The sequence below is a fragment of the Puntigrus tetrazona genome, chromosome 9 (assembly GCF_018831695.1).
Source record: "Puntigrus tetrazona isolate hp1 chromosome 9, ASM1883169v1, whole genome shotgun sequence".
Lineage (NCBI taxonomy): Eukaryota > Metazoa > Chordata > Actinopteri > Cypriniformes > Cyprinidae > Puntigrus > Puntigrus tetrazona.
Genome location: NC_056707.1, coordinates 1,062,907 through 1,079,365, shown reverse-complemented (window position 1 = coordinate 1,079,365; position 16,459 = coordinate 1,062,907). Strand labels below are relative to the sequence as shown.

At 38.5% G+C, this 16,459-nt stretch overlaps 1 protein-coding gene across 2 annotated transcripts; it reads right to left on the bottom strand.

The window, feature by feature from the left end:
* Positions 1-118: 118 nt before the first annotated feature.
* LOC122351655 (interferon alpha/beta receptor 1a-like) lies at positions 119-12,349 on the bottom strand. 2 transcript variants are annotated; one of them, XM_043248877.1, is made up of 7 exons: positions 12,193-12,349; positions 9,498-9,627; positions 7,936-8,126; positions 7,694-7,854; positions 4,016-4,163; positions 3,362-3,519; positions 119-795 (listed from the first exon to the last, which is right to left on the bottom strand). In XM_043248877.1, the coding sequence occupies exons 1-7, from the start codon at positions 12,320-12,322 to the stop codon at positions 502-504; spliced, it is 1,212 nt and encodes a 403-aa protein (XP_043104812.1). In that variant the 5' UTR covers positions 12,323-12,349; the 3' UTR covers positions 119-501. The 2 variants fall into 2 exon arrangements, with proteins under 2 accessions (XP_043104812.1, XP_043104813.1); XM_043248878.1 differs by having other exon boundaries at positions 12,278-12,341.
* Between the last annotated feature and the right edge of the window lie 4,110 nt (positions 12,350-16,459).

Genomic DNA, 16,459 nt, shown 5'->3' with positions numbered 1-16,459 from the left:
AAGGAAGAACATAGTGAAATATGAAAAAACTGGGGTGTTTTCCTTTAAGATTAATAGCTTTATTCACAAAATGTAAATTGATTTGGGTAAAAGCATCTGCAAAATGACTAAATGCAAATGTTTTTATTTCTTTATGATTTATTGTTATTTCTGCACATTGCCCAATTTATCCATAACTGAGTTGACAAAAAATACCATAAAGACATCCGTCTTTTCATTACAAGCAAGCAAGCACTGGATTATTAAAATGTGATGTTTTCAATAAGATACTGAGAGATGAAGAATGATGAAACAATCAATAAATGCTGCTATTGTTGAAGCTAACAAAAAGTCATCTAGTGACAGAAATGAATTAGGATTCTATAAGAATCATAAGAGATCTGCACGGCAACATACAGATATGAGAAATATGAGTCAAATGTCATAAACCTCTCCACGTGTACAATAAGCAGACAGATGTAGGAAGAGAGAAAGTCAAAGCTGCAACGTCTGTGGAGCGTTTCAAGCGCAGATCTCCAGCCGGTTCCCATCATGCATCTCTTCTCTGTGCTTTCTGCTGCTCGTCTGTAGGTCTGTGTGTGTGGATCTGTGACAGGAGTCCTCCTCTGTGGAGTAAACGCCCGAGTCTCCGCTGCCGTGTCGGCTGTGTGTGCTGGAGTCCTGTTCCTCAGCGTTCAAGTGTTCATCCACCGCCACAGCGTCCAGATCAGCACTGACCACGACCAGCGGCTCACACACAGACTCTGGAGACTCAGGAGCCAGCAGCTGCGGCTTCTCGGAGTCACTTAACCACAGCTGAAGAGAGACAGAGAGAGAGACAAAGAAACAGAGACAGAGAGAGAGAGAGTGTCAGTCATGCTCTTGTAGAATCGTATTCAAGAGCACCAACATAAAACCCTGGCTCTGTCTACATCTGCTTTTCACCCAGGTATGATTATATATATATTCACTCTCACCTTGGTTCTACCTACTATTTGTTCATTTAATTTCTTTAATACTCACCAGAAAAAAAAGGACTTTTAGTTCAATGTGCACAGCATATTTATATTTTTTTCTTATTTTCTAAAGATTCCGATTTTCAGTCAAGAGCAGTGAGTGAATTTTTTGTTTTATTATTATCAAAAAGAATAGTTCACCCAAAATAAAAATTCTCTCTGTCAATAGTTTTATTTTTGTCATCATTTACTCACAAATGTTGAGTTCCCTAATAACTACTTTGACCAGCAACTTTTGGGTTACCCATATTTGTCAAAATCTGTTCTTTCGAGGGCTGCTCGAATGCTCCTGTCTGCTGAGTGGTTGTGTGTTTGTAGCCCCATGTATGATATATATAATATCATAATAAAATTATATATATCACAAAATATATAATATTATCATACATCACAACAATAATTGAATTCCCTCCATATTGTTGATACTATTTATCACAGGTCAAAACACCGCTCTTCTGTTTCAATCAGAACATCAAACTGGTTCTCCCACTCAGTGAATCATCCACTGAGAAGCCTTTCTATTGTACAGAAGGTGAAAATAGAGACACCAGCCACCATAGTCCAATGTTTACCAGGAGCCAGATGCTGAAAGTAAATTCAATAAGATTGTTATTCACGATGCTAATGATGTTCGACTTTGCCTAAAAATAATATTAAAGAGGTGTGTGAACTCTCAAGTACGATGTCAGACAATGTAATCTGCTCTGGTCCCCTCCCTGCTTACCGGGGTGATGAGATTCACAGCAGACTGCTGGGTCTCAATGGCTGGATGTCTAAGTAGTGCCCGCAGAACAACATAGGTTTTAGTTTCTGGGGCAGACCTGACCTGTTGAAAAGAGATGGTCTTCATCCCTCCTGGGGTGGTGCTGCTCTTCTATCTAGAAATATGGCATATAGTCTTATAGCTCCAACATGACCAACTAGTGCCCAGGTCAGGAAGCAGACAGACTGGCTAAACCGACCGTCTGCTAGCTTCCTCACGTCACAGGAGGCAGTCCATTCTCAACACATAGAGACTCTTTCACCTAGATATCACACTATAGAGACTGTGTCTGTTCTCTGAATTAGAATACACATTCTGAACTATGTTAGGGTTAGACAACACGTGTCTGGACTTACTCATTGTCAAAATCATACTCCAGATCTAATACTACCACATAGAATTGATGTTAATATTGCTGAAATTCTGCAGGAAAGTGATGATATTTCAGATCATTATCTAGTCTTGTGTAAACTCCATATAGCTAAAACCGCAAACTCTGCACCTTGTTATAAGGTATGGGACAGTGTTACAGTGATTTTAGATGGTGTTACGGCTTAACACTGGTATCAACAAATTGCATTCCTGAAGAAGTGGTAACGTATTTCAACTGGGCCCCCTCAGGTCCAGCAGGCCTATGTGTTACTCCTTCCCTGGCGAATATGCGCAGTGTTACTCCCAGAGTAACGGTCAGTAATTATAACTGTCCAACTTTCTGCCAATTCACCGACTATGAAAGTCATGACAATGTTAATGTATCTGGTCTTAGATATATTCCTGAGAATATTCCTGATATGATACATGGTTGCTGCCAATACATCCACAACAGGCTGTTGTGAACATGTAAGAAATACTGCTGCTGAACATATAACATCCATCAAGTATGTTCAGATGCTTCCTTTCTCAGCGCCATCTCCATTTTTGGCTCTTCTATTGGATAATTTCTACTGCACACTGGATTGTTCCATTCAGCCGAAGAAATGGAGAAAAAAAATCAGGTGAAGAGAGGCGATGCTCTTGTGAGACGCAAAGAATAGCTGAAGTTATTGTCAGCCCTTTTCAGAGTCATCAGCTCTGGATGGCATATCATCCATTCTACAGTACCCTTTGCCCACCCCCAAGAATTTATCATCTTTAAACACTGGAGTTTGTTCTGTATCAAAGATCATCTATTACCACCTCCTCATCTTTAACTACTAACTAGGGTTGGGCGATATACATCAATCAATATGTTGGGTTTTTTTTAGCAGTACAAAATAATTTTAGCTTTGAGCTGCAGCTCATTTTAAACAGAGCTAATGGTCCAGGTATCTGTGAAGCTATATATATACACACACACCATCTGTGAATTTTCATGTACTAATTCAGACAGGGCTAACATCTCGGTGTTGTTTATTACAGTGTTTGTTATTAGGTTTGTTTGTACATCTGAGCATTGCAGAGATCACCCGTATCTCTGATCATAGTGTAGATCATCCATAATGCATTCAGAACTAACACCATCTTCTGTCTTGATTCCTCAAGAGAGCTAATCAATGTATTTGGACAATTAAAACCATAAAACATTATATGTTATATATAATTTCAGAGTATACATTTTCTGTACCTCCTGAATGTGATCTGGGAGTTGAATGGCTGGGCGAAAGGTACTCTTGAAGACCGTAAACATCTTGTAAAAGCAGAAGAATAGCAGCAGCACCAGCAGGAAGCACAGCAGAAGAGAGATCAGGAAGTACAGAAATATCTGCCAGTATGGCAACTGACCTGAAATCATACACACAGATTTCATGAATGCTTACAAACGTGAATGAATACACATGTTAAATATTTAGAGGTATTACTAATACATTTCTGAAATTAATCTGCATTTGCCTAAAATACTCGAAACTTGACGCTCTCTCGAACGCACATATGGGTGACTTCAGAAGTCTGTGATTTAGGTAATAATTTTAAAACTAAAACAGATCAATGGGTTTCTGTAACAAACATATTTCTAGAGGACATGTGATAACCCCTTAAAGGCATATAGGTTAGTTTTATGACAGATATATATGATTTACAGAGTTTGAAATAATGGCCACTATCCACAGGCATTACCAAGCTTGGAAGAGCCAGGATGCATTTTAAAAAAAAATGCAGACTGTGTTCATCTGAAAGAAGAAAGTCATGTACACCTAGGATGGCTTCAGGGTGAGTAAAATAAGGGGTCATCATTCCATTAAATTTTGTCACAGTATGTATGTGTGAGAGAGCTGCTAACCTTCAGTGCGTATGCAGTGTGTGTCGCTGAAGATGCTGCTCTTGTTATAGAAGTCATCACGGCTCTGAACTCTCACACAGTACAACGTCTGTCTGTGCAGGTCAGTCAGCATCACCAGATTGTTCTTTGTCTCCAGATCTTTAGCCTTCTGCAGGGACAGTCAAAGCAGGAAATTATTTCACTATAAACAGTAATACTGCGTTGAAAACACACCAGTCATGGCTGTTAAATAATAAGTCTGTTAACATGAGTGAATGACATTTACAGCATAAATAGACGCTAGAGCCCTGGACAGGTCTTCAATATACCTGTGGATAAACTTATCAGGATTATCAAGCCGAGTCGGACCTGAGCCCATTTTCTTTCCCCTTCTCCCAAAATCAGCTAATAAAATAGTTCTGTTCTGTATGCAGTGGTAAAGTGATTTTATTTCGTTTTGTGTTAATTTATAAAAATGACCCGAGGCAAGTTCCTTTTTTTTTTTTTTTTTTTTTTTTTACACACATCTGATGACATGCAATGCATATGTTTTCCTCAAAGTGTTTGAAACAATGAAGACGTGATGCTTTACGCATAATTACCTCAGGCATAAAAAAGACGAATACCATCAGCAAAAACTAAACTGGTTTGAATAACTTTACTCATGATTGGAGAGTAACGGCATTACGTAATCAGGATACAAAAACCAGGGAATTATAAACCAGTACAGTTACAAAAAAACCTAAGTATTCACATTAGTTACATTTGAAAAAAAGCGGAAATACCATCAGGATTACATTCGTTTCATTTAACATTAAAGAAGTGAGTTTTTTGACAAATGATGGTGTATTTCGCTCTGCTTCATGTTCTCTCACATGAGCCATCGACTGCTGCGTGCGCAGATAAAACCGGCCTCCTCAAACACTGGATCACACGCTGCTTGCTACGGTTAATTACCATGCTTTCTGCTCGGTAAAAGTTCTCGTGTTAAATTTTTTACAGTTATCTGCTCTTAAAAACAGGATAAAGGAAATAAATATAGTAATGCATGAAGACTCTTGCTTATACGAACACTCCACTTTTTTGGAAATAAACTCAACCAGAGTTTAGTGTTTTTTGAAAGCATTCAGCCGATCTGTGGGTTTAGCGATAGCACTTTTAGCATAGATAATTGAATCCAATTAGACCAGTCGCATTCAAAAATGACCAAAGAGTTGTGTTATTTTTCCTATTTAAAATGTGACTATTCTGTAGTGTAAAATGAAAAGTTTACTCTCAAATGAACTTTACTCTGGTTCTGGCCTGTGGAAGCAAGAGGGTCTGTCTTCCTGATATCACTAGGCCAAACTTCCTTCAGCATTACAATATAGTTCCTAATCATATCAGCCTAGAAAAATCACATTGCAACCGGTCTTATAAGTAACTACAGAACAATAATAATCTTACAATACAACTACAGAAGAAACAAGTTTTAAATAGGAAAACTAATGCTACTGGTCTAATTGGATTTGATGATCTATGCTAAGCTATGCTAAAAGTGCTATCACCATACCCAGAGATCAGTAAAAATCTACTTTCTAACTCTGGGTAGGCTACTCAAACAACTTGAACATTCGCAGGTATGACTAGCATGGAAATCATTATGTTAGCTGAAATGTAGTGTTTGTTAATTATTTAAAAATCCATGGTGTGCGTGACTGCAGTTGTGTGTACAAGTTTTGTAGAGGAAAATGTAGAAATAAAACAAGAGTCCCCCACACCCTGGATCAGTAAACGAATAAAGATATATTTTTAACATGTGTATTTTTTCATGACTTGTTTATATGATGCACATTTTTAATGTGTGTATAAAATAGATTTATTTTTACGTGCACATGTTCAAGACATAATAAAAATAAAACCGTAGCCACTAGATGTCTGCATAGCCATTGTAAATATATCTGGGCTGTAATATGTATTGTAGTTGGCAAAATGAGACAATTTTTAACAGTTTAAAGAAGTGCAATCACAGCGACGTTAAAGTCCTCTGCTCAAACGAGTTTTAAGTTTCAAAAGGTAAAGCAATATGCTTGGTGAAACATTCGTGCATTTCAAAGTTAAGGTAACAAAGCAAATATGCCTTGTGTGTGCATGAATTTCTGTTTCTATTTGGTATACTATTTATATGCAGACCATAACCTTTGGTGCATACCCTGAGCATGCCAATATTAGTTTCTGTGTATAAATATCACACCAAATAGAAACCGAAAATCGTGGCATAGAAACACACATTCATGAGACCAGGTTGTGAGTCTGTGTTTATGATTATGTGTATTAAATTACTGCTTTCAAATTAAATAATTAATATAGAAAATTAAAACACTTTCATTAATGAAACATAATGTTAAATTCTGAAAAAACAGAGGTGCTAATAATTGGACCTAAAAACCCCACATATAATAATCTAGAACACAGCCTATCACTTGATGGCTGCTCTGTTAATTCTTCAAAGTTAGGAACCTAGGTGTCTGTTTGACAGCAATCTTTCCTTTGAAAAAATCTGTAAAACTGCGTTTTCCATCTTTATATCTAAATTACGACCTATGCTTTCAACCTCTAATGCAGAAATATTAAATATGACCTTGAGGTTAGATTATTGCAATGCTTTATTGGGTGGTTGTTCTGCACGCTTGATTAGTCCAAAAACACAGCAGCTAGAGTCCTTACTAGAACTAGGAAGTATGATCATATTAGCCCGGTTCTGTCAACACTGCACTTCCTATAGCATCAGATAGATTTTAAAATCTTATTAATTACCTATAAAGCCCTATGGTTTAGCTCCTCAATACTTGAGCAGCTCTTATCACATATAGTCCTGCCGTTGCGTGCCATTTGATAATACCTAGAATATCAAAATCAACTGCAGCTAAATGGAACAATCTCCTAATACTCTGCCAGTTTCTAGATTAAAGTATACACGCCTTTTATATTCAGACCATTACTTAGATGGAACCGGGAACACTACTCATAAAACACAATGTACTTGTGACATGTGAAAAGAATGGCATCTACGCTAATATTAGTCCTGTTTCTTTCTCAATCTGTTTTCACAGTTTGTATCCAGACTAGATGGTGGATCAGCACCCAGAGATTATGTTCATCAGAGACCAGAACACCTAGATGCGCCCCGTGGACCAATCACCAATACACACTTCACACGCACAAATAAGTCATTTACAAACAGCTGTGTTTAAAATTTCATGAGACCAAGGTCTGGTTTCTCCCAAAGTTTTTTTTTCTCCATTCTGTCTGTTTTGTTTTATGAGTTATGTGTGATTAGGATCACTGGCTTCACTAAATGTCAAATAATATGATGAAACCTGTGTTGTTAAAAGCACTATATAAATAAAAATGATTGATTGATTGATTGATTGATTGATTAGAAAAATCCATAAAGGCAGTCCAATGAGGAGTGGCAGGATCAATCTTTGTGCCTTGTTCATTAATAAATTATTCAAGTACTTCCTTAGGGTTCTAACAGACACTAATACTGCTCATCACCCTTTACACACCGCTGGAGAACCACACAAACAGCCTCTCAATCCTTCACTTACTTTAATTACAGAAAACAGGGAATATCTAATCATCAACATTCCTACTATTATTTTTTTTTTTAAATCTGTGTTCACAGCTTCTCAGTAAAAGAGTGTACAAAGATACCTGAGGCTCTTCAGAGCGCCTCCAGTACTGGACGAGGTAGCTCAGCCTGTCCAGGAAAGTTTTCATGGACTGGTTAGTGCTGCTCAGAGGATCAGTGATGATGATCTCCAGATCTCCTTCAATAGAGTTTAGCTTTACATTGGAGGGAGGACCTAAAGCAGCTGAGAACAGAAGAAAAGAGCATCACAGAATTAAACACCAGTTTCACAGACAGAAAGACTACCATCAGACAGACGGGTCACCTTGTTTATCTGGACAGAATCTGATCCAGACCCAGTCAGAGGACTGTTGTGATGTGTTTGCCCGCACACGCAACAGATACAAGCCGTTATAATGCAGCTCAGCTCCAGTGAAGTCACAGCGAAGCTCCAAAACATTTTCACACTCCGACTTCCAGTACTTCTCACTACTGGCCTTCCGCATCCGAAACTCCCTATTGGAGGAAAGAACGACATGAGTACACGTGATCTGTCAGTAATGTGTCCCGAGCCTGTTCCTGGAGCCACGGAGACGTCTCCTTCAAACAGTGAATAGAACTAAATATCTACGTTTCATAAAATGAGTGTTAGCATTTGAGACACCCAGCTATTTGTTATTTTTAACAAATTATCTTTAAGGACCCTTTAACCCAACCAAAAAGGCAGCTAAAGGTGTAACTGAAATGCAGTTAATAGCAGAAGAGGCCACTGGTTCCATGGCAACCGTCTGATAACACCAGTTTATTGCTTAAAGGTATGTGGACAGAGCTGTCACTTTGACTTCTCTCCAAAGGTGTGCTGAGAAACACCACACGTCTGGTCTCACTCGCTCAGATTAAACAGCACAATAATAGCGTAATAAGGGGCCGTTCGCATGTGGCGTCTTTTGCGCGCTTTACTTCATTGTTTGAAATGTAGACGTGTCGTTTGCAGGCTGCGAGCGATTTTTTTGAGCTGGAAATCCATTCGTCCTTTGCTGAAACTCGTGAGTCTTCACGGAAAGCACAGGTCATGGTTGCTTAGCGTGGATTAGTGATTGTGTGTCAATCCGGCATTAAAGTCTTCATCAGATCATGTTAATGTATTAACCAGCACTTATGAATGATGAGAATGGCATTTGTTACAGTAAAAAATACAAAGAAAGTATTTTCTACACATTATATTTATCTTTAAATAAAAACAAAACAACCTTCTTATTATTGGGGAAGTTTTTTTCTCTGTGATATCGATATTCTTAAGGTGTTGTATCAAAGTTAGAAATTGTAGTATTGTGACAACACTACTTTCCATTGTACCAGAGACCTGAGAAGAATCCCTCAATCATCAGAGACAGGAGCAGTGTTGGGCACGCTACTTCAAAACAGTGATGGGTAATAGTTACTTCTCACTAATAGTAACTGAGTTACATCATTTTAGAGTAACTAATAACCAGGGAAATAAGCATTGCATTCTTAATAAAACGTTAAATCGATGAAATGTAATTTATATAATAAACTCTTATTATAAAACATTGTACAATCATCTACACTTTATCTGCTGACATATTACAAGGATGTAAATATTATTATAATTGAGCATTATATGACGACGAGCGGGAAGGATGTGTCTCGCTGTGGGTCAGAGGAAGCGCTCAGTACTTGTGAAGAGTTGATGATAGAGATGCTCGATCAGCATCAGATCATAGGGAAGGTGCAACTTGTCAGTAAAGCCGCTTTTGTATTCACATACATCGGTTTCTTGGGCTAAACCTCCTCAAACTACCGATTATATTGTTTGTGATGTCTCACGTGCCTGAAGCAAACACACACACACACGAAGGCTCTTACGATAGATACTGCGCAGTGAAGCTGACGCTCTGGTTGGCGGCGGTCTCGTGAGGCCAGTCCCAGCGCAGAACATAACGGGTGTTGAGTGAGTCCACACGGACGTTCTCAGGACGCCGAAGATCTCCCAGTCCTGCCAGACACACACACAGAGTTTTAGCATTATAATTGTATTCTGCTCCACAGCTCTCCAGGCCGATGGACTCAAACAGCCCTAAACCTGATTACCACTTCACTTATGATCTCATGATGTCATGCATTCAAGAAAAGAGAGAAGTCTGAAACACGAGCAATGCAGTGCAATCGCAAATTTAACAAAAGCAGACTTACAGTTACAGATTCTTGTAACGCATTCATGGCCTTATTTTTAATTGGTCACACAGATTTCTTAAAGGCATATGTGCAGTGTTGATCTCTTCATGTCTTCATGACCAGTCTACATGAAGTGATTAAGAGCTATTAAAGCTACGGCAGCTCTTTGTGTGTCATGCCACAATAAATTCTGCTTTCAGCTCAGTATGAAGTGTTTTCAGTGTTTCAGTGTGGCCATTGGGGCAGTAAACGAGTCTCTCCTGACTCTCCAATCAAAGTCTGGGACAGAGCAGAAAGGGTTAACAAGGTTTTTTTTATTTGAGCACACAGCGTGGTGTATTTTCCTTTGCTTTGTTAATAAAGGATCTATGTTCTACGCTGTATGTACTGTATGAAAACGCAATGCGCTTTTTTAAGATATATGAAAACGTTAACATAGTAGATCAACAGAGAGCTGAGATCTGAAGGATCTGGAGAGATTCTGTACAGAACAATACAGCGTAATATATGTGAATTTTCACAACATTAAAGAATACTTAGGTCGACTAAAACCATTCCAGCTGACTGCCACATCTGAGACCTGGCTTAGGAATGAGAGTCGAACTATATAGAGCTGAATTACGTTGATCGTGAGAATAATAAGTAGGCGGTGGTGGACAGGAGATTCAATTATACAGCTATGAAAAGTATGACTAATATGATGAAGACAGAAATGTAATTATAAGTTGTGTATATAGAGCTCCTGGTTGCAATATTGAAACCTTTAAGAACAGCATGTATTTAGATGTTTGCTAAAATATATTAATACGAATTTTCAAAAGCACTTTTGCTGCATTATTGACACGTTTCTCCTATCAGTGCCGTTGAGAAGGCCTTTAAACGAGATCACGGCGAGTCTGAGGTCTGTAGGAGTCACGAGATCGACAGGAAGCACACCATGAGTCGAGCTGTTCGTGCACAAAAGAAGAAGTCCCTGTATAAATCCTAGAGAACTTCTGAGAGCACAGCAGAAAACACTTAACACTGCGCAAGACACATAACTGCCGCAATCCCAGTTAGCGTCACCACAGTACATCCACTGGAAATGTTGCGCAGGAATTCTTATGAGTAACCCGAGTGTCGTCTTGCCTTTTCCTGCCCCATCCGGTCAAAAACACAGTGTTAGATACTCTTCTCCACAAACTGCATGTGCTCCTGAAGACACTGAGCTTCTATCTATATACATAGCTATGATGCGTTATAGCTTTCTGAATAAAACAAACACTCATCTTTGAACCAGTAACAAGACACACCTGTCCATCAACTACAGTGTGTTTTAGAAATTAATGTGTAAACAGATACAGGTTTCATTTGGCATTATTCATCCTGTAAATATAGTTGAACAATTCAAAAGACAAACCCCTTGAAGTTGAAGCGTGTGCATTCTAGATTCATTTATTTAAACTGCTGTATGTCGCTCTAAACCAATCTTCGTAAGGCTTCGGAGGTCTGTTATATAGTCTGGACACTTTTGGCTCTAACGGCTATCATGAATGTGTCTGGAGGAAAACAGTAGGAAGATATTTTCATGATTTACTAATAAACGTAATTCAAAGATGAATTTCATTTAGAGAGAAGTCATCTTTACGAATTATGAGCTCGGTTATAATGAAACGGTTGTTTTATGCTTGAACTCTTTTAGTAATTCTATACATTTCATTTTAGGCATAAAGCAAAATGGAACATTTTTATCGTATACTTCTAATTTTAATAATATGGACTGTGGCCTGTCCAAGTTAAAGGAACAACAAACAAGAAGTTCTAGCTGCTCGTTTGAAGGCAAAGGCCTCTAGATTGCGTTTATTTACCATGATATGATTTCATTCTGGTAAAATAAGCGTAATCTAGAGGCCTTTGCTTTTCATATTTCTGATTCCAAATGACGAAGTAGACAAACCACTTAAACATTTCTGACCTTGCCCTCCTTGTTAAAAACAAAACCGAAAATGGACAAATGAATAGCCATTCGTTACAGCAGAATATTAGGCTAAAAAGACAAAACTATCCAGAGATACAGCGATGAAGCTCAGAACCCAGAGACGAGGATCATTTACAAACTCGAGATGATTTCGAAATGATCTGTTTCGGTCTTTTTGGGTGAAAGTCCTCGACTCGGAAGCGCGTCCCCTAATCTAAACATCGCAAGTCAGGAGAACACGCTTGTTTTGTTGTCGCGAAATGAAAGCTTGTGAAAGAGTGCAATCTTTTGTGACAGAACGAGCATTAAAAGAGTTGAAATGAAAGCAGAGGCGCTCACACGCGCACACGCACGCACACACGCACACACACACACACACACACACACACACACACACACACACACACACACACACACACACACACTCACCCGAGGACACCTCCAGCAGAAGCAGAGAACAGACGCAGAAGCAGCGAAGCGCCTTCATGTCTGAACATTGTGCTTCAACACACACTTCTTTCGCTTCTGCTCGAGTCCCACAACACAGGAAGTACAGCATCCATCGCGCGGAAATGACGTTCGACGGCTGGGCTGTCACGAAACTACAGGGTGTGTTCAAACACCACAAACAAGACGAGGCAGGGCGACGAGGTCTTGCGATACACTGATACTAGATATGAGTCCACCCATTTTAGAATACTGCACTTGTTTTGACCAACTTGAAATACACGAATCTAGAATGCACACGGTTTGATATGTAAACGTCTTTTTAATTGTTCAAAAAACTATATTTACAGTCATCTTTTCCTAGGATATTCAAGCCAGGAGGAATAATGTTGAATGAAACACACTAAAACACACTGTAGTTCATCGACAGGTGTGTCTTGTATTTATAAGAAGGTACTCTTTCAACTGTTTTACCATCAAATGTAAAAAATGCTACAATTATCAAGTACTAGAGCCTGAGCTTTTAAAAAACAAAACAAAACACCTTTGTTTTCGACTTTTGACTTCATTGATCACCTCTTCATGTTCATCTCTATCATCATATTCTCCAACACAACCAGTTCTAAAACGGTTTTAACTGTAGATTCAAGAATCTTGGCCAAAATCGGAAGTTTGGTGAACTCATACGGATGAACTCCCGAGTCATTAAACTCATGTAAAATATCTGAAAAAGCTTTTAATTTTCAAGCCATCCTGAAGACCTGAGTATCTTCAGGTGTGTTTGATTAGAGCTGGGCCGAGCACTTCTGGTTGAGAGCATCCCTTGTAGTCAACCACAGTAATATTCAAAACTTCACCCACTTTAATGGCTAAAAACTCAAACTGTTTAATATGCAAAGTTATAGAGCTAGCAGATTTAGATTTAACATAGATGGCTAGCCCACCTCCTTTACCCACCCGATCAGTTCTGTAGATATATAGCCATCGATATAAATTAAATAATGAGTAATCGAGTTCTCAAGCAAGGTTTCAGAAAGAACGAGTATATCAGCATTTGATGTATTTGTGGATTTCAGTCTGAAATTGAAAAGACGAGATCTGTAGACCCAAAAAAACTACAGTTTGAACAATAAATATCCCACTGGGCCTGGAAAACCCCAGGGGAAAAACTGAATCCTTAATGTACAGATGATTTTCTTAAGAAAGTCTCAGCTTCCAGCCCTAAATAAGGTCTAAGAGCTCTCATAGTCCACGTGCTGTCCAACAAGATCCTTGATTCAGGTTTAAAACAATACTGTACTCCCCCAAACAGCAGAGTACTGACTACCACTACATCACTTGGAGGTGTTTTTTTAGGAGTTACACTCCAATCCAGTGACATCCAATAAAAATATAGCGTCCTGGATTGAAAGTGGTGATCACTTATTCAGACTTGATTAAGAATAAAAAAATAAAACCCAAGCACTAACACTCAAACAATAATCTACCTTGTATTGTGTCCCAGGAAATACGATATTGATAATTATACATTAATCAATGTAATCACGCTCTTCAATATTAACTTTCAAGGGTGTGTCTTGTTACTGGTTCCTCAACAAACATGTAGATGTTGATTTTATTCACAGAACTAGAAGACAACGTGATCAAATATAAACAAATGCATCAAAAAATTTTCCATAACTTCTAAGGGTGTCTTCATACTTGTTCCTAAAATAACATTTCAATCTTGATATTAGTCTCATTACTATAAGAAAAATAAAAGTTGCAGTTGATTTGACTTATAAGTCTCTGATGTGTGAGGAAGTTTTACCTAGAAATACCCCACAGATCATTTTTTTTATAGCTTGCCACTTTCAGGCTCTGTTCCAAAACATTCTATTTTTGCATTTGTTCCTTTAAAGTCTATATTAAATGGAAGTAGTGATTGTCTTTTTTACTCTTCTGTAACATCTGTCGGAGTGAAACGGCATGCAATGAGAGGACGGGACTTGATTTCTTCCTTTGAGAAATGATTACATCATTGGACGTTGGGGCTTTGCTAACATTGAGTCTTTTCATCCTCCTCAGGAGAAAATCTTCTTTAGTGAAAAAAATATTTGTGTACGTTTTATTGTATTTCTTAAGTCCTTTATTGTGTTGTAGATTATGCTTGCAGTCACGCAGGCCTCTGGCGACGAAGTTATTATACACACACACACACACACACACACACACACACAGGTGCTGGTCATATAATTAGAATATCATCAAAAAGTTCATTTATTTCACAAATTCCATTCAAAAAGTGAATCTTGTATATTATATTAATTCATTACACACAAACTGATAGATTTCAAATGTTTCTTTAAATTTTGATTATTTTAACCGACAACTAATGAAAATCTCAAATTCAGTATCTCAGAAAATTAAAATATTACTTAAGATCAATACAAAGGTATGAACATGAAAAGCAGGAGCATGCTCAGCACTCAGTACTTAGTTGGGGCTCCTTTTTCCTGAATTACTGCAGCAATGCGGCGTGGAGTCGATCAGTCTGTGGCAATGCTCAGGTGTTATGGAGCCCAGGTTGCTCTGATAGTGGCCTTCAGCTCTTCTGACTTTGCTGGCCAAATAAGAACAGGGATACCATGGTATCTGGTAGCTTTGGCACTGTGTCCTGTTGGGAAATTAAATCTGCATCTTAGTTGGTCAGCAGCAGGAAGCATGAAGTGCCCTAAAACTTCCTGGTACATGGCTGCGTTGACCTTGGACCTAGAAAACACAGTGGACCAAGACCAGCAGATGACATGAAGCCCAAACCACAAATCACGGACTGTGGAAACTTTACCCTGGACCTCAAGCAACATGGATTCTGTGCCTCTCTTCTCTTCCACCAGACCCTGATTACCAAAGGAAATGCAAAATTTGCTTTCATCAGAGAACATAACTTTGGACCATTTTTTGTCTTTAGCCCAGGCGAGACACTTCTGACGCTGTCTGTTGTTCAAGAGTGTCTTGACACAGAGAATGGACGGCTGAAACCCATGCCTTGTATACGTCTGTGTGTAGTCCTTCTTGAAGCACTGACTCCAGCTGCATTTTTGCATATTTTTGAATGGGTTTTGTTTCACGGTCCTCTCCAGGGTGCGGTTATCCCTATCGCTTCTAACAATCTTTTCCATCCCTTCACCTCTCTATTAATGTGCTTGGACACAGAGCCTCTTTTGTAATGACCTTTCGTGTTCACCCTCCTTGTGCAAGGTGTCAGTGGTCATCTTTTGGTCAACTATCAAGTCAGCAGTCTTACAGAACTCTACAGAACTAGACTGAGAGACCATTTAAAAGGCCTCTGAGTTAATCAGCTGATTAGAGAGTGGCACCAGGGGGGTATTCCAGAAAGCTTGGTTAACTTACCATTTGATAAATCATAACCTCTGGGTTGATTTACCCCAAACAGGCATACCATGAGTATGTCGGTTCCAAAACACCTGAGAAGAGTTAGTTTAATCAACCTCCAACTGGTTACCCAGAGTTAATGCACGTGCACGGTGCATATATAAAGACATTTTCAATGGATCGCCGATTTCACGAGTCACCATGGAAACTCAAAGCGAAAAAAAAGAGAGCGGCGTATTTCACAGAGGCGGAGCTGGAGGTTTTAATGCACGCTTATGAGGAGTTAAAGCCAATAATATTAAAAAGAAGCAATACAGCTGCATCAGCGAAAGCGAGAGAGTTGGCTTGGCAAAAAATAATCGACAGAGTAAATGCGTGAGTATATTAAATTACAAATTTGGTATTGGCTCCCGTTTTATTATAATGCAAAATAATGAAGTATGATTTATACATCCTTTTGAATGTTATATCACTATGAAAGCATTTACTTTTGCTGCCATTTATTTGTTTAGTTTAAAATAATAATGCATGTTTCTTATTTAATAAGGTGTAATCCTTCTGGAGTCAAAATGAAACAAAAACATTCTGCAAAAAGGTAATATTTGATCACACAGTTACTGAACTATTATTATAACAGGATTTAGTGTATTCATTCAGTCATGTAGCTAATAGAAAGAAGACTGAAGCCCGTCTGAGGAGCTGGCTCTGTCTCTTAATAAAGAGCATCCAGGGGCAGTTCATCACACACAGCATGCACCACAAGTGATGAAATGTACGTTTACCTCTATGATTTGTTTTAATTTTTTGTTCTAATAATTGACTATCTCTGTCACTTAAAGGCTTTTTGAACAAGATAAATGTTTTATGTAGGCTT